The sequence below is a fragment of the Saccostrea echinata genome, unplaced genomic scaffold, assembly GCF_033153115.1.
Source record: "Saccostrea echinata isolate AGI-Se365-2 ecotype Australia unplaced genomic scaffold, CSIRO_AGI_Sech_v1 ptg000002l, whole genome shotgun sequence".
Taxonomy (NCBI): Eukaryota; Metazoa; Mollusca; class Bivalvia; order Ostreida; family Ostreidae; genus Saccostrea; species Saccostrea echinata.
In genome coordinates this window covers 17,539,728-17,558,339 of record NW_026889751.1, presented here as the reverse complement: position 1 = coordinate 17,558,339, position 18,612 = coordinate 17,539,728, and the positions used below count along the sequence as shown (strand labels likewise).

The 18,612-nt window shown below is 31.7% G+C and overlaps 1 protein-coding gene across 1 annotated transcript in view; it reads right to left on the bottom strand.

Moving 5' to 3' along the window:
• Positions 1-825: 825 nt before the first annotated feature.
• Positions 826-18,612, bottom strand: part of LOC133173773 (dual oxidase 2-like) — a 37,912-nt gene continuing 20,125 nt past the window's right edge. Inside the window, exons 9-29 of the mRNA XM_061308808.1 lie at positions 18,204-18,318; positions 17,305-17,398; positions 15,338-15,689; positions 14,736-14,848; positions 14,049-14,225; positions 12,698-12,808; positions 11,730-11,938; positions 11,056-11,241; positions 10,386-10,608; positions 9,921-10,014; positions 8,805-8,986; positions 8,405-8,474; positions 5,646-5,827; positions 5,326-5,556; positions 4,866-4,959; positions 3,195-3,526; positions 2,703-2,938; positions 2,194-2,352; positions 1,770-1,925; positions 1,363-1,491; positions 826-1,173 (exon numbers count right to left, since the gene is read on the bottom strand). Coding sequence (XP_061164792.1) covers positions 1,048-1,173; positions 1,363-1,491; positions 1,770-1,925; positions 2,194-2,352; positions 2,703-2,938; positions 3,195-3,526; positions 4,866-4,959; positions 5,326-5,556; positions 5,646-5,827; positions 8,405-8,474; positions 8,805-8,986; positions 9,921-10,014; positions 10,386-10,608; positions 11,056-11,241; positions 11,730-11,938; positions 12,698-12,808; positions 14,049-14,225; positions 14,736-14,848; positions 15,338-15,689; positions 17,305-17,398; positions 18,204-18,318 — 3,571 coding nt within the window. The 3' untranslated portion in view covers positions 826-1,047. The remainder of the gene's footprint in view (positions 1,174-1,362; positions 1,492-1,769; positions 1,926-2,193; positions 2,353-2,702; positions 2,939-3,194; positions 3,527-4,865; positions 4,960-5,325; positions 5,557-5,645; positions 5,828-8,404; positions 8,475-8,804; positions 8,987-9,920; positions 10,015-10,385; positions 10,609-11,055; positions 11,242-11,729; positions 11,939-12,697; positions 12,809-14,048; positions 14,226-14,735; positions 14,849-15,337; positions 15,690-17,304; positions 17,399-18,203; positions 18,319-18,612) is intronic.

Below are 18,612 nucleotides of genomic sequence, written 5' to 3'. Positions count from 1 at the left end.
TTCGAAATGTTTGGAAGCAGGAATTTCTTATATTTATAAGATTAAGAAAATTGCGTGAACAATAGTATTCCGTAATTATATACATTTTTATGAATAATTATATAAATATTACTTGTACGTCAAATTTATTTTCAGTTAATTAGATCATTACAATATATAGTTCATTTCAAACTCATGGGGTCAATAAATATACAGCATGGTGTAGCTAAACGTATTTTGGATATCGTATTAATAATATTACAACAAATAAAATATGGAATGCATTCAATGCATTAACCTGATACAATATTACATGATTGTCGAAAATTGTATCACAACAATATCTATCTGAATTTTTCAAAAGTAAATCTATATCTCTAAATCATAAAATTTTGTGCCGTGTTGTATTAGCATTGAATAATCAACACTTTGGAGAAAAGGGACATTTCATGGTAGTATTCCATTCTATTGAAGGGAAGGTGTTCATTATGCACAGCAAATTTAATTACATTGCTATTAAACAAACTTGCTAACGGTGCATCTTCAATACGAGAAATATTTCACATTCAATGTTCATATCAAAGGGATGAACAGTATACAGAAAAATTAAAAGAAAAAAATCCATAAACAGATAATTTTGTTAGCATAAACCAAAATGTCAAGTTACATGCAAATTCATTTAATTTCAATAAAATATCCTAGACCTTTAATTGTCGTAAACAAATAACATAAAGTTAAAAGTTCATGTTACACAAACTGGTATGATTTTATAGAAACTATTTTAAGCATTGAATATTGATCAAGAACAAGTTTAATAAAATATTACTAGTTCATATTCACAGTATATTTAACACCTGACTGAACTTAATGCTTAAATGAGTATAAAAACTCACCTCACCGGTATAAAATATCGAACTTCGATATATTAAATCAAGATAATCATGACGAAATCAAATTAGGTAAAATACAAGAGCTAAATGAAGGTGCGATGCATTGGTAATATCTACCGCATTTGCAAGCGGTACTGTCAGTGTTTGAAGGTTAGTTAAATAAGGTACCCTAAAACATCTAGAAGTTTTCAAAGTGGTGCGAATAAGTGGGGAACCCTTCATTTTTGTTGGCCTCTGCGCATGCTTTATCTACGTTCAAGGTCATTGGTGGAGGTCCACAGCTGAATACGCCGATCTGCTTTGCCTGCAATGATATTTCGTATTTTTCAGAGACCATACATATTGATTATATATATTGTCACAATTATTTTATCTTAATGATGTTGCAATTACAATGTATGTGTTAGTTTTATTAGTATTAATATATCACAACTGTATCACATGTATAATTTATCTTAAAAAAGGAAATGGGTGACTATAAGAACTGATCTACCTCTGGATGTTCGCTATGTAGAGATTCTAAAAATTCTTGAAACTGGGGTCTTCCAAAATGTGTAATTGCTTTCAGTCCGGTAAACAAACTTTTTCCGGCAATCTTTTGGAAATGGCGTTCGCAGATATACTAAAACGGTAATTGTTTTATAAATATACTTGAATCGAAATGATATCAATTATCTCGATATTCTTTTTATTTATGAGGTGAAACTACATTTCTACCCAATTCACCAGTGATTTCGTAACGATTAATATACTAAATTTAGTCGCAATTTTAAAAAAGAAAATGAGAGACTCCCAACAAGTCATTTACTTGGTCCATTCAGATACATGTGCAAAGAAATTTATGCATTTAAAAAAAATCAGGTACATTTAATTAAAACCAATTGCAAAGATCATGAATACCAGCATAGTTGTTCGCAGATCAAACTTCTGTTGAAATTGTGTAATAAAGATATGAACAGAAACAAGCTCTCGTCTGTCGTTTTCTTCCACTTCTCGGATGATATCTGTTAACCATTCAAACTGCTTCTGGGTTCTTGTCACCCACAGAAAATACACCTAGTTTGATATGCAGGTATAATAAAATTATTTCTTTTATAAAACCGACTATACTATGTTGTTCTGTGAGGAAGTCTTAGAATTTTGATGTAATAAAAGGCGTAAAATGGTTATTTTTTCCTTCACTTTTTAGCAATTGACAACAGTGTGAATAAAAGACACGAAAAGGTTAAATCATGGTTTTTTAATGTTTTCTGTCCAAATCAGTTCTTATCAACAGAACTAGAAAATAGTATAATTCGTGCATTAAGGTTTCTCTGTGGCGTACCTTCTGACAAGGAAACTGGATAGGCTGTGATGTTTTGTGAACTATATCTTTTAAAATGGATGCAAATGGAGTTACACCGATCCCACCGCCTACTAACACAGCAACCGGAAATTTATACCAATCTTGATGACCTTCTCCAAACGGACCATCCAACAAAACCTCAACAAAACAGAAAAAGAAGTTCAACCAGGGCTTTTCTACATGGAGCATCCCTTGCAAAAGAGCACATAGATCCCGATATAAATTATAACTTGAGTAACTTCCTTTAGGCATCCAATCACTCACACGGGACCCCACTCACACACACAAGCGTGTTACTATATCCCCTCCAATTTAACTCGTTGCGAGGGGATAAAAATAAACTCTGGACACATATTGGATTACTCAGTCACTGAATGGCACTATTGAAAAGACTGATTAGCTATTTAAAATAGAATTAAAATGATAATGACTCACCATATTTGAAAAAGGTAATAAGAACATTTTGGATATGCAGTACAGTTTAATACCTTTGGTGGAGTCCACTCCTCTGAATTGGCCTTGTTAGCATCATATGTTTTCCTAAGATTTGTCGTCCATGGGCCAACAGCTCGAATATGAAGACTGAGATAATCTTCATGAGGTGCTGATGTCAGAGTAAAGGGGTGGTATTCACTCTTACCTAGTTTAACACATGCGATTCTGACCCACTGACCAGATTTATATTCAAAATTGATTGGACGCTTAAACTTGAGGGCAGTGACATCTAAAACAAAAATATTAAATGTGTAGAATCCGGTTTTTTTTATCGTTTTTTCAAAGGATCTCTTGTTACCACTATTTCATAGCCTTAAATCTTCAGACATCGCGGAGTTGATTCTATCTAATTTCCTTTTCCCAACGATGTCTTTTATATAAATGTGAATAAAGTACACAATTTTCAACTTCATAGAATGTGAACAAAGCCAAGTTGATGTGCTGCTTGGCACAGAAAGGTATAGAGAAAACATGCATATACATACCTGATGGTAAAAGGTCTGCAGATATAACGTCGATTTCTACTTGATTTCTGCTGAGGCTGATGAATTTATCCACAATAAAAATGAACAATGGCCCATAGAAATAGTTTTGAAACAAAGGAGGCTGGACAAGCCTTCCGGTACCGTGCATCACCATAAATATATACAGTAAAATGTAGAAACTATGAGTAAACCAGAAGGCATTGAAAACATTTCGCCTGGCGTATGGTGTGGCGAATACATACATAATGATTACAATCAGCGTCAATATAATCCCTGTCAGACCAGTTATAGTACCGTAAGCCCAATATTGGAACGAGGCTAGAACATCTGTACTGAAAAGATATGTTTTAGTCCAAGATACAATATATGTTTTTTCAAATATACTATATGAACAGTAGAATTATATAACAATGTACAACGGGTTTGAAAGTACGTTTTCTCAATAAATTGTTGCAAACTTTAGTTTAAAATATCGACACATGTTTATCGTATTTTTTGTCAAATATACATGTATATTAAAAATCTGTTTCTCTGTGTTTTCTCATTGTAATACTGCACTTCAACATTTGAAAATGATGTATTAATCATTTTGGTTCTTAAAAGTGCAGAAAACTTCTTTCAAAGGACTACTTCAGTACGATGACCGACGTTGCGATAAGTTAATGCCTTCGAAACAATGTATTCCCACATTTGTTCATGCAGATTGAACATGCCCTAACAAAAAAAAAATACTATAGTAAACTATATTTAACTACAGCTTACTATAATTAACTTTAGTATCAAAGTAAAAACTTTGGAACTTTGATTTACTATAGTAAAACTTTGGAACTTTGATTTACTGTAGTAAAAACTTTGGAACTTTGATTTACAATAGTGAAAACTTTGGAACTTTGATTTACTATAATAAAAACTTTGGAACTTTTACTATAATAGTAAAAACTTTGGAACTTTGATTTACTATAGTGAAAACTTTGGAACTTTAATTTACTATATTAAAAACTTTGATACTTTGATTTACTATTGTGAAAAATTTGGAACTTTGATTTACTATAGTTAACTGTAATAGTTTACTATAGTACTATAGTGATTGCACGAAGCAACTCTCTTTTAACTATGAAATTCAGGACATAATTTTGTACCAAATCAGTAAGCCCTCTTTGGGTAATGATAAAACGAATTAATTTGCAATAAACAATTTTCATTGTTTTCGAGGCATGAAAAGACCTACGAATTAATGTCCAACACTTAATTTCGAATAAAAAACGACTCAGCACTTTTTCAATCACGAAATCCCCTCGGACCAATATTTTTTTCTCAAACCAAGAAAATTTGCAAACGTTGCATAATTTAGTAAAATATGCGACAAATCTACTTTTGTGATCTTTAATTAAGGTCATCACATACCGTATAAGTCCAAGACAACATTGCATAAAGTTATTGAATTCAGGGTTAGAATCTTTTTACGAGGGTTTTTGTTGTTGTTATTGTTCATTGAAGATTTGCATTCATATCCGATGTAATTTATTCCAAATATTAAAATATAATTTTATCCTGGATTTCCTTGCACATTTCCCCATAGGAGAATAGGAATTTCATCAGCAATCAGGGTAACTCGTACTTTAAGCTAAACATGATACATTTAGTATGATATCAAAGCTATTTGATACTTACGCTCGAAAATACTCTCGGAAGATACAGTTTAAATCTGTTGACGCCTGTGTGCTTATGTGATATAAGTTAATCCCATGTCCGACACAATGAACCACTGAAAAGACAGTAACTTGGTGCATATTAATAATGTTACAATGATATGACTTGTTATGAGAATCATTGTTATGTAATGTTATATCACTGTTACCATTTTTCTGCATTTTACCATGTTCATTCTTGTTTTCTTCTATACATTGTACAAGTTTATTTTTAGTGAAAACAAGAAAAAAGGTAAATTTTCATATTAAGTAAAAACGGAATTGGGGTAGTTTATATTTCATCTATGCAAATAAATGAAAACCAAATTCTGATATCACAAATGTTTCCGTCATTAATAATACTATGAATTCAAGAACTACTGCAAGATGATTCTACAGGAATTTGAACATATTAAAATATATTGGAATTTTGTCCATTTTACCTGTGAATAAAAGCGCAATCATAGCTACTATTTTGTGCATGGCGTGTGCAGAATCGAAAGGAATAAAGCGATGAAGGAATGTTTCCCTCAGGAATGTAATGGTGTTCCTGCTCATTGTTACAAGTAGACTGGAGTACGTGAACATCATCACACTAGCTGCACCACGTGTTATTGTGACGCCATATCCGGCGATTCTGCGCAGTCCAGCGTGTTCTCTCTCAAAAGAATAATCTAACCAGAAAGATAAATGTAACTGTTTAAAAAATACACCACCTACTGTATCTTTGAAATTAGTTTTTCAAAAGAAATGATTCACTTACAAAATGCTCTCTCCAAAAATATCCCTAAGGTGACTAAAATATACAGTGTGAGCCAAAAAATTTGAAGTCGGTTATTTTCTATTTTTCTGGTGATCTCATATATCCTCTGTCCCAAAGCTGTCGCTGGGAGTTCTGCTACCCGTGTTTTCACCTTTAATTTTGTGTTTGTTCGTTGAAGAGTTCTACAAATCATATGTAAAATTAACTCGGCATATTGCTAGTTTTATACTTCTGAAAAATGATAATAGTTCCCTCTTGTAAAGATTGATTAATAAATTAAGAAATACTAGTAAACATTTTTTAACATTAATGCAAGTTAATTATGACATGTGAAAAGCAACACTCGACAGTAGATAACAAACTATATACTACAACTACATACTACAATCATTAATGTCTTCATTGCATGCTACTGAAAGCTTTCAATCTGTCATGTGCAAGACTTTCCATCTGTTTTATACAAGACATTTATTTAGCAAATTTTTAAATTTAGCAAAAAGAGACGCCCCAATCTGCTATTGTGTTCAACACACTGTATACAGTTATTTTCGTCCATTTACTTTAAAATCATTAGAATTTGCGGTGGCTCAAAATTCGTGGGTACCCTTCATCAAAGATTTTACATTCTCCACGAATTATTAAACTATGGTTTCGCATTCATATTTCCTTTTGTAGATAAGAGTAAATTTAAACGAAATCACGTCCCCACGAATCTGTTAATTTTAAGCAATCCGCTGAAAATGGCTTATACGAAATTTGATGATTCCACAGTATTTTGCAAACGATTTCACTTATTTTGAATTCGCCCAGACACATTTGTTTTAACAGAAATATTACAATTTTTCTTTGGACTCTCCCCGTTTTGAATTTTATTGGAAAAAGACGAAAATAAAACGAGGACAAAAATTTTCCTGTATACACCATATACTTTCTGATAGAACGTGTGTAGCATTCAAGTTTAAGCAAGATTCTTTATCATGTACAGAGTCTTATTTTTCAGAAATCAATTAATACCCATTGTTATTGCATTTATTTATAATAATATAATCGTAATACCATTTTCGTTTATTGTTCAATCAATTATTTTATCTAACTCAATTATATTAACTTTGTTTCTATATAAAATATCTATTAGATCAGAACAAAATACATGTACATATTAACTATATCAAAAATTAACACAAACTTATAGATGGAGCAACAAACTATAATTTTTAAGCAAACGCATTAAGCCCTTTGCCTCAATACCTGTCTTGTCCATTTTGCCTCCTAAATGATAAGGCAGAAATAGTTTATATTGTTTTTTATAGAAGGAGTGACTCAGTTTCTCCTTAATAAAGTGAAGTTAATAATGCTTTATCAAATTTTCACTCTGAAATTCAACACATTTAGTAGCTCTGTACAAAACAAATGTTATTATTTTCACTTGTTGTTTTTTCTTTCAAAGTAAATCCCACTCAATAAAAGATAAAGCATCGGAAGCCCGATATGACTAATTAATAAGGACAATAATTAAACGTCAATGACATGTCATGTCTTCAATGAAAAAATCATTAAATACTATTTTTTTTAAATCAAAGTATTATTTTTCGAAATAAATGCATCTGATAAAAATTGGTCATATTGCACGTTATAAATTTTCTTTTATTTATTTTTTTTTTATCAATTTTTCTTATTTCTTTCAACTCTGTTTCATAGTAACAATAAATATTTATAAAGTGTAGGCATTTCCAGGAATTGATGAATAATATCTGAATTGTTCAATTTTTAAGAAGGAATATTTTAAGGTGTTTTACTTTTATAAATACCAAACGAATTGATAAATCTGATACATGTATTCTATTTTTGCGTAACTTAAATGTATATATATTTATTGGAATATTTAAATCAAAATTTTGCGGAAATTTTGTAACACACAAACTGAAAGCCGTTATCTGACCATAATTAAACTAAAAAGTACAAAATTTTAATTATAAAAACTTTCAAAGAAATTGACAAGATTTATTAAGCGTTATTTGTAATGAAAACATTATAAATTTAAGGCCACAGTAAATTAATTCTTTGTTTTACGTCAATGGGCGGGTAGGTTTTCCAGAAAACCAGTTAAAAAACATTTAACAGTTTTCCCTGCATTTCACTGAAATCCACATGATTTTTAAGGCAACACTATTCTTAATTTTCAAGAGAAAAAGGAACAATCAAATTCCAAAATAAGGAAGTAAATTATCTTTTAAGAAATTTAAGTTTGTTTTACCATAAGGCTAGAAATTGTATTTATTTTTATATGATTAAAATACTTGAAATTAAAAAAGTACAAAACTTAACAGGTAGCTTTCTCATGTATATGTCAATTTAATTCTAACTATTGAATGTGTCTTTTGAATTATGTTTGTGTGTTTGCTGTTTTTTTTTTTTTTGGGGGGGGGGGGGCAGACGGGAGGGTAAATTTTGAAAGAATTAAAGGACGTAAAACAAAGTTATTATTTACCATGTTCTAAGCATATGAAACAAAATCTCTCACTAAATAAAAGGCAGTGGGTATTAATAAAACCGGGTGCACGTATAAATTGTAGTGCAAAATAAAATATATGATAAACAATGCTCTATGAGCTAATTATTTTTTTTACCTATCTGTATCCATCCTGTAATTTTCATTTTATTAGATAAGTGTTGCAAATCCAAGTAATTAATTCATTTATATGATTTGTTCTGTTAAAACAAAATATCACTGAGTTTCATTTAGTCAGCGATAACCTTACTTGTAACTCTGAAAGAATGTAGTTCTTTTTCTAGCCATATTTCCACCATTTTTGCCATCTGCTCCCAGCGCTGTAAAACAGGAGAAAATTAGCTTTATCTTAGCTAAATCTAAAGGTCAAATATACCGTCCAGGACGCGACTAGTTCTTATAGCAATCAAGATTGTACCATTTTAATATAGTTTAAATATAAAGAATAATAATCAATTTGTTTTATGTAACTGCAACACATTCTTTTCTTTTAAAAACATTCTTTACTTTTAAAATACACAACTTGCGAATATGAGTCATCAATTGGAATAAATAGATCAGAAGTTAAAAACCAAAATGTCTGAACTTGTAATTTTTTTTTGTTTTGAGAAAATATGTTCTTCATAAGGAACAGGAAAAGAACGTTTTACCATCTATTCCAAGTGTTGCTTTCTGTAAGGTACTTTTATATTCTTCTGAAGCAAAAATTCTTGAAAAAGTATCGAAGTCAATATCAGAATTTTCTTTAAGTCCTGCAGCCTTATACATGGCACTCATTAACGCTTTCATATCGGTTTGGGAAATAGATGAGTCTGAGAGATCCAGCATAGACCTGAAAACAAATAGATTGAGATAAGGACAAAATGTCTGTTAAATCATCAAATTTTCATGCCCCCCCCCCTTTTTTAAAAAGAAAGAATCACTAATTTCGCAATTATTATATATAATCTTTAAGAATACAGATATACATTGTATGCCAGAAAAAAAATGTCGAGTTCAGACGATCTCGCGTAATTACATGACTGTACGCAAAAACTTCTCCCAAATAAAAAAGGATTTACAGTACTTTGGAGTGGCAGACGACAGTTTTTTTTTCCAATTAAACGTTTGACTGACGTTTTCCTTAATATTGAGCTGTTTGTAAAAAACGTATTGGAATTTTTTTTCTCCTTACATGTACATGATGTAACAGTAGCCTGTTCTAGTCACATGAGGAATTTAAAGCTTTTGGGAATAAAACATATACAACTAAAACGTTGAGACAAAATGATGATGTGAGACAGCCTCGAAATTTCATGAAAATTTAGTTTATTTTCACTATTTCATAAGATCTACACCAGCGTACAGGCCCGTGCTAATGCCCTGCGCTACCACACAAAAATGTAGACCAATGCCTGTTACATTACACTGAACATCAAAATATATTGGCTCAACTGCCTTCTTTTCAATCTACAATTCATGCCATGAAACCACCCCGCTTTTCTGAGGAAATCCCGGATGAGTGATTTTTGGCTTTAGTTTCGTATTTCTCATCCAAATCTTATGAAAAGTAGTAGTGACACTAAAGTGTCATATATCAATAAAATATATAAGGCCACTACTTCCTTCCAAATGCACACATATAACTTCTTACAAATTAATAGAAACACCAGTCCTATAATTTGCATCCAAACCTAAGGTTTATCAATTTTTTTTCTAAATTTTGACCGGTATCAAATCCAAAACTATCCTCTGCCACTTTACAATTTAAATGCAATAATACAAACTGAATCATGCGGGCAAACTCCTTGCTTGTGAGTTTTCCTTGCTTTTTAATGTCGTACATATTGAAAATCAGTCTTGTTTTATCGTCAGCATCACCTGTATAAAAAATAAAATAGTAATTGTATAACAACTGATCAAACTTGATATATGAATTACTCTTTCTCCATGTGTTTCCATAATTATCTAATTTTTGATAAGGTTTTAAAATTATCCTACACATGCTAGAATGGATTTTACAGAAAGATCCATAAAAGCAGTTTATACACGTCTGATTAATTTTATTATGGTACATAATACACAACCTCAGCGGAGAGAAGATTTTTCAGACTCATCAGGGTGCAAGTGGGTTTAAGTTTCTACATAAAATGTTATTTCACCTAATGGTTCATTTAAATCATGCCTAGATACATGTAGCCTCATATTTTATGATACTTCTCTCCTATTTCATTTCTCATTTAAAGCTATACCTGATGCCAACACAACAAACATATCAAGGAACTCTTGAAATCCCACAAATCCACTATTATCCTTGTCAACCATCATAAACATATTCCGTACAAATATAGAATTCGGTTTGAGTCCAAGTGCGTCGGCGAATTCCGTTCTTGTGAGTTGTATTTTAGTCACTCTGTTCATGTCCTCTGCACTCATACTCTCTATCTGCAGCTGTCCTGGGTCTTTGTTGAAAGCCTATATGAAAACGACAATATTACATCGAATTTGATTTAAACAGTGTTCAAAAAGAAACAAAGCTCTGTTAATTCATACATGTAAAAACAGTATAAAAAAGAACATGGCTATTTGACTACTATACTGCTGACGAATAATCAACATGAATTACATGTATCTAAAAGCATGGGAGGATAGTTACCTATATTCAATTAATTATAATGTCAATGTCCTTTTTTCTTGAATTTTTGTTAATATTTGGATTCTGAAGTGATCAAGACCTTCTGTAAGTATTTGCAATGAAATCCTCAATATTTTACTTGAAGGAGATCTAGACCATAAGTGCCGAGTACAGGTCTAAATTTACAGACCTCCACCGGCAAGTGGTGCCCTCTCAATCTGAATGAAAAATTCTCAAAGGGACGTTAAACAAGAAAACAAACAAATAAACAAACAAAACAAACAAACCTGAAGGCAAATAACACGAAAGAATTTATCGAGGTATTTTTGCCGTTCTTCTTTTGTGCTGGCATTATCGTAGACTGATTTTTCTGAGAACTGGTGAATTTCTCTTTCTATTTGAAGGTCAACCAAAAAATTATCCAAATTCTTCTTGAACTTTTCCCTTTCCTCCATATCAAGAAACTTGAGAACCTGTCAGATGGAATAATGAAATGATAATATTAGAGAAAGAGTCACCTTACTAACACATTTTGAATTTCAAAATTATACAAATATGAGTTTTGAAGTGGTCAATATGCCTAAATGTTGACATAAAATGAGTTTAATATGGGCTTCGCTTTGGTCAAAATAGATGTTCTTTTCTGATCAATGTAAAAACAGATAATCCAATCTCAAATGCCCATGATTACTATTTCATTACATGTATATAGTCCAGGACTGAATAAAACTATAAAGTTTGCATATAACCAAAAAAAAGTTTCATCCACAATAGACTCGAAATATATTACTCGTTACAACGTCAATGCTTTTGCTTACAAATGTGCAAGACATGATTTTGTGCTATAGAAATATCATATAACAGGCTTTAAAAAACGTTAAGGTCAAAGTATAAGAAATTTAAAATCATTTGCGTATATGTAGTGACTATGAATAGATTTTTTTTTAATACTGTTACTGACCAAATCAATTTCCCCTGTCATACGGACAGCAATAACATTTTGAAGTCCGTCTGTTGACGTTCGGTAATGTACTTTGCCTTTGACAGTGCGTAGATCCAGCATTCGTAATGGTTTTCTCCGCATGTCTTCTACGTGGATCTTTTTCCGACTTCGGTCAAATTTAACCTTTACGTTGCGCTCATCTGAATTTGGACCAACCCACTCAACAGCTGAAATCACAGTGATGTTAGGATAATTTCTTGTGTATTGCAGCTAAAAATCTATTTTTATATAAAAAAGTAGTCAGGTGTTCGCATCAAGCTAATGAAATATGGTTCAAAACTCAAAACATGGACCACTATCAGGTTTGGGGGAAACGTTAATTCGACGATGCAAATCGGTTCCATCAGACTAAAATATACATGTAACGAGCTTTTATCATTTGTCACAACGGGCCCCCATACTCGTTATCATGCAGACAAAATTCATATTTTCGTATGTAAATTCGACAAACATCTTTCAATGCAGATTGAAAGTCATTCCAAGCACTAATTTGTGCACATATGTTAGAGAAATTGAGATCAGTCTTTCTTGAATACATCCGTAATCACTGGTTGCTCTGTTGAAAATGTAACTTAATTCTGTTTTAAAAGTGTATTCGTATTATGAAACGCATCGGCAGAATATATTGCAACTTAATTCTGTTTTAAAAGTGTATTCGTATTATTAAACGCATCGGCGGAATATATTGTCCAATTTTATACCCATCATCACCCGCGCTTTAAACAGCAAGCATTTTATTTAATGAAATTGAATTTGAGTGATATTATCTATGCAGTAATTCAACCACTACATTTAATAATGTTAAATCATAATCAACTAATATGTGACTCTTATAAGCAGGAAAGGAGTAAAGGGGCAAAGAACTACATTTCAATCTGACACATTCAAATACGAATTCTTGGAGTAGTGAAATTTGCCTCAAATACCTGTAAAAACGTTAGGGTCATCGTTAGGGCGATGAGGTGACCGTCTCTGTCGACCACGCTGCATTTTCTTTGCTCGTATCTTGGCCATGCAAACCATTATCCCAACAGTCCCTGAAACGGTCAGTAAAACTCATATTTCATAGCAGAGAGATTTACTTTTGATAATTTCATTATTTTGCGTTTGATACTTTTCCGTTTTAGTTATATTTGTTACACTTTGTCAGAAATTACTTTTAAAGAAGTTTTAAATCAAGAATCCCCATTGTTCAAAAAGTAATGATTATCAGATTAAAAGTAGAAGTACTGTGAGCAAACTCACAAAATAATCCCCCACTGCAGTTTTTTCTAGAGTTCCAATTCGAAATTTTGTTAATGTGGCCTTGAACTTGCCAAAATGACCTTGGATAAAAAAGACACATTCTCTGGTCATTAGCAAAATATGGATATTCAATGTTTGTCCATTAGAAGATTTTAGACTTGACATGAATTTAATACTTTTTTCTAGCTGTCAGTTACCTTCAACTTGCCACAATGACCTTGGGTCCAGGTCATGACTCCTCTTCATGACATAAGTAATATTTGTGTAAAGTATGACTTTCCAATGCTTATCCATTAGAAAGTTATAGACCAGACACCAGTTCAGAACCTTTTTTGTCATTGACCTTATACTTGCCAAAATGACCTCAGGTTAGTTCACGACACACCTTTAAGTCATAAGCATCAACTTCCAGTTGGCCTCCATTTAAGAGTTATAGCCAGGACGCAAATGAAATACTTTTTGTCAGTGACCTTGAACTTGCTGGAATAACCTTGGGTCAAGATCAATACGGACCCTTAGATCATATGCAATGTTTATGATTTTTTAAGCCTCTAATATTTTCAATTACAATATATAGTCAGGACAGGAATTTTAAAAGCATTCTACCAGTGACCTTGAACTTGCTGGAATAACCTTGGGTTCAAGGTCACGACACACTCTCAGGCTACAGACAATCTTTGTACCAAGTATGAACTTCCAATTATTCTCCATTCTAATGTTATATCCCCCAAACAAAAATATACTTTTTCTGCCAATGATCTTGAATTTGCCGGAATGACTTTAGGTCAGGGTCACGACATACTCTCAGGTCACAAACAATCTTTGTACCAAGTATGAGCTTTTAATGATTCTTCATTACAATGTTATAGTTAGGACAAGATTGCACGTACATACGGACAGACTGATAGACAACAAAGCGATTCCTATAAACCCCCCTCCCCGTTTGAACAGGACATTTCTAATTTAAGTTAAATGCAATAGTGACATTATGCATTTTTAAAATTGAACAATAATATCGCCCTAAAGGCTGACCTGGAACACAGAGTCCTAGTGCGATAAATGTCAGAATGAATGCTGCTCCACTTCCGGAAAAGTAATCATAGTGTTGCAGAGACGTGCAGTTTTCTATGACGTTGATATGTTCATATGTTTCACTAGAATCAGCTTTCAATTGTTTTGGTTGTGCACAGGTATCATTTCTTGTATGATCTAGGAAAAATTCCCAAATCAACTACCAGTTATGTCTGAGTTAATCAACTAATACATGCAATTAGATATTGAACAAAAGAAATTCACAACAGAGTTCAATAATTTATAGGAAATGATGATGAATTGATAAATTCGAAATTCAGACGTCAGCTTCGGTTTTTGAATATGGTATAAAAAATTATTGAAATTAACAAGTTGCAATTCAATACGTTTGAAAAGAATATTTACCTAAATAATCTTTTTCTCTTTGAATACAAAGATTTTTAAAGAAGAAAAGTGAATTCAGTTTCATCAATTTAAACACTAGTCTTTTATCAAAGGATTAAAAAGATATTTTCATATTTTCAAACATGTGTGTTACACATCACTATTTAAAAGAAAAGAAAGTCAGAAGATATAATATTGGAATTGTTTGAAAGACTTCTTTTCCATGACAAAAAATGGAGTTCTATAGGTATTAACATTATGCTTTGCAATTTTTTCCCAAAATAATTTGAACAGTATACATACTATGAATAAAAACATCTTCTTGGATTTCGTCAACTTTAACATTGGTCACATTCAGAATGATAGATTGGAGGGTCACCTTCATTATGTCCTCTATCTCAACATCAGTAAAGTATCTTAAAGTTAATTAATTAAATTAATGACTTTAATATAAATTATAATTATATTAATATGCTAATGTAATTTATTATACTTTAATATATCCAATTATGTTTATAAATAATATCTAACTTAAATATTAAAATAAAATAAATTTTAAAAATTATTTATATTATATTTTTTAAGAAATCGATAAAATAGTAACCCTAAATCCAACATTTTTTTCTGCACGTTGTTTACCGGATTATTTCAACCAGAAATGGCTTTGAAAATAAACATTTTTACCTTTTTAATTTCCACCCATATGTGATACACATGTACATACATACACGTAAATATGTACCTGAATGTACAATTGTAGTTTCCATGGAATAAAGATAATGACATTTCGTTGATGGTTCATCAGAGAATAAATTATGTTTAAAAGAACTGTAGCAAAGTTATAAATGTGGATATCTTCTGAATGGAGGGAAAGGGGTCTTATTGATGATATGTAGTTTATTTACCCATTATCTTTGTTTTCAAACCAGAAACGGTCGGCGTGACGGATTCGCATGAATTGGTCAATGAGGATGCTCTGAAATAGTGGACCTGGTCCGTCATCCGTCGTTTCTAATAATCCCCCGACAAACAGGTCTAAATCTGGTGAACTTGAATTCTTGTAAAGAGATCTCAAACTATTGATTGCTTCTAAACGAGATGGATCAGTATTTGTTGTCAAGTTATCCCAAGTGACCCCTTCTAAACCAAACGCCTTTCTAATCGTGTTGTAGTCTGCAAGACCGTGTTCACGGGCCCTCTGGATATTAATAGCAACAAGGTCACGCCGAGAAAATTCCAATGGCCCAAAAAGATGTTCTGCAAAAATGAAGATAAATGAACGTTAAATTCTCAGTAAAAGTGAACTACATAATTATAATATAATACAAAATTTTACCTCTAAGGTCAATATTATATATAATACTATACGGTTATTGAATGGGTATGAGGGCAACATATGATTTTTTGGACCTGAAGGTGAAAATGTTGCCCGAAGCCGCAGGCCAAGGGCAACATTTTCACCTTCAGGTCCAACAAATCATATACGTTGCCCGAATCCCAGTCTATAACTGTTTTGTTATACCCTTCACTTAAGATAGAACACTAAATTAAAAACCTTTGAACAAATTTAATATATAAAAGATTATAACTTTAAGGCAATACTTTGGCTTTATCAATAAAAATGAAACAATAACAAGGAATGAAAAAAATAATCATAAATTTATTATATCAAAGTAGTAAATTTATTTATCACAAAACATGATTTCCCCTTGACGCCATTCTTCTACTTGCATATGACAACTCTTTCAGCTCTAAACTTCGGCTATTTCTGTGTCGCCGATATTGAACGACGACTGATTACTTTTGACGTAGCAATGACGTTGCGGTCTAACAATTCTTATATTGGACTAACAGACCGGTCAACAATGAAATTGTTAGTCCGATGCAAAAAACATTTTATTTGTTGGACTTTTTATTGGTAATAAATATATTATACAATTATTGCAGGTTTTTGAGGTCAATATGATGATTTAGACACCTGAGGAGTACAATATTCACCGAGTCCGAAGGGCGAGGTGAATATTGTACTTCGAAGGTGGCTAAATCATCGTATTGACCAAAAAAAACCCAGCAATAATTGTTTTATTATATGATTCAATGATTAAATGACACTCATTAAGCAATCCGTGCCATCTTACTTGTTCACATCTACTGAAGTACTAGCCGAACATAATGAGAGAAAAGGGCTTAAAAAACAGTTGTATTCCATGTATTTTGGTATTTGTAATTCTAGTTTAGGTGCAATGAAGAAAAAATAAATGTCAGGCACATATATAGGATTGATTTTGAAAAAAGGGCATTAAAAGGAAAAAATTGACAACTTACCTGAAAACAAATCTTTGACCAGCCCCCCCCCCCCCCAAAAAAAAAGGAAAAGAATTCTCCCAAATCAAAATTTTATTTGGTGGGATGTAAAGGTCCATAAACTTTTCGAGCGGAGGGGGGTTGGGCTTTCATTGAAATTTTTTATCCTTAAAATTTAAATTAAAACTTAACATTCTCAAAAGGTGGGGAGAGGGGCAAACCTCCTGCACCCCCCCTCCCGACCCCTCACCCAAGAATCTCTGTGCCTTAATGTTATGTTCATATCAATGGATATCAGGTGCAAGTGAAATAACTTTTCAAAACTGTTTTCAACATTTTGGAATTTCCCTATCTTTTTTTTTGTCCAATGTAGAATAAATAATTCCCTATATTGACCTGGAAGATCACGTGCAGGTCAACATAACGTAGTATTTTTCTAACAATGTTGGATCTCAGCCAATCAGAGAGATGGGAATTATTCAATCATATAATAAAGAAAGATATTTTTAAGGGTATAACAAAAAATTTTACCTCTAAGGTCAATATTTTATATAATGCAAAATTTTACCTCTAAGATCAGGAACAACTATGTGATCCTCTTTTTCAGCCAAAGTTGATGAAAGGCCACGAACAATATCGTCCAACATCCTCTCTACTGGCTCCTGTTAACAGTTATAATATTATCAACCTAATATTTTAATTTATATTTATTCGAATTATACATTATTATTTATATATTTATGGTTTGTTCCCATTTCGCCTTAACTGTATTTTTGGTATTTTATTTCGCCTTAGTATGCTCTGAGGTAAAATAAGGCGAAATGGGAACTTGTATAAACATCTAAAAATATTGTTTGTGTAGCAGGATTATTATGAATCTTAAATTAAGGTATTAGTAATTTTATGAAACTCTTATGGAGGTAGAGTTGACAAAAAGATTATAAAGTTTTATTTTAAACAATATAATAATATTTATTATCATTTAATATTTATTTATTTATTTTTAATAATATACTTATTAATAGTGATAAAAATCAAGGAGCACATTGTTAAAGAGAACATTAATATAAATCGTTATTTTTATAAAATAGTAATTATTATGTATAAAAAATATTTTATCATTCACTGTATGCATAAATTAATTCCCATTTTAGGTTGAATTTACTCTTTTGTTTTCAAATGTACATCATGTACAATGATTAAAGAATCATTTTAAATACCAAAAACTGTGTAATTAACTAATCATAATATGTTATAAAAACACCTCATCAATTTTCAAGGTTTGTTTTTACAATAGCTTTATTAAGAAATTCCCAGTTCGCCTTAGTACTTTTTATTTTACTTTTTCTTACCTATATTTCACAGTTAAGGCGAAATAGGAACACACCAATAATTAAACATAGGTACCTCCACTTCATCTTTCATTTCTATATACATGATATATAATAATAAACTCTTAAATCTTACCCTGCTGTTCCAGAACGCATTACAGAGTCTGATGGCATGGACTTTATGAGGCTGGTTGGGAATTCTGATAGTCATGTTACTCCAGTTACAATCAGTGTCTGAGAGTTTTGGCCCCCTGTTTTTACAAAAACTTTCTTATTCATAAGAATTAACAAAGTTTGATTTAATGTGTGTTCGATATTTGTTTATCATGTTTCTTTTTCACAGATTTGTTCAGTGTTAAGTAGATATTTCTGTTCTATCAATAATGTATTTTTTAGCAATGGACATATCTTGTGATTTCTTTGTCACCTTGTTTGTTTTTACAGTGCACGCGCGAACGAAATTTCGCATTGTGTCAGTGCACACAGAGCTCAGGTGACTAGATAAGACAATAAGCTGCCCCAGGAAATTTTCGATTCCAAAAAAT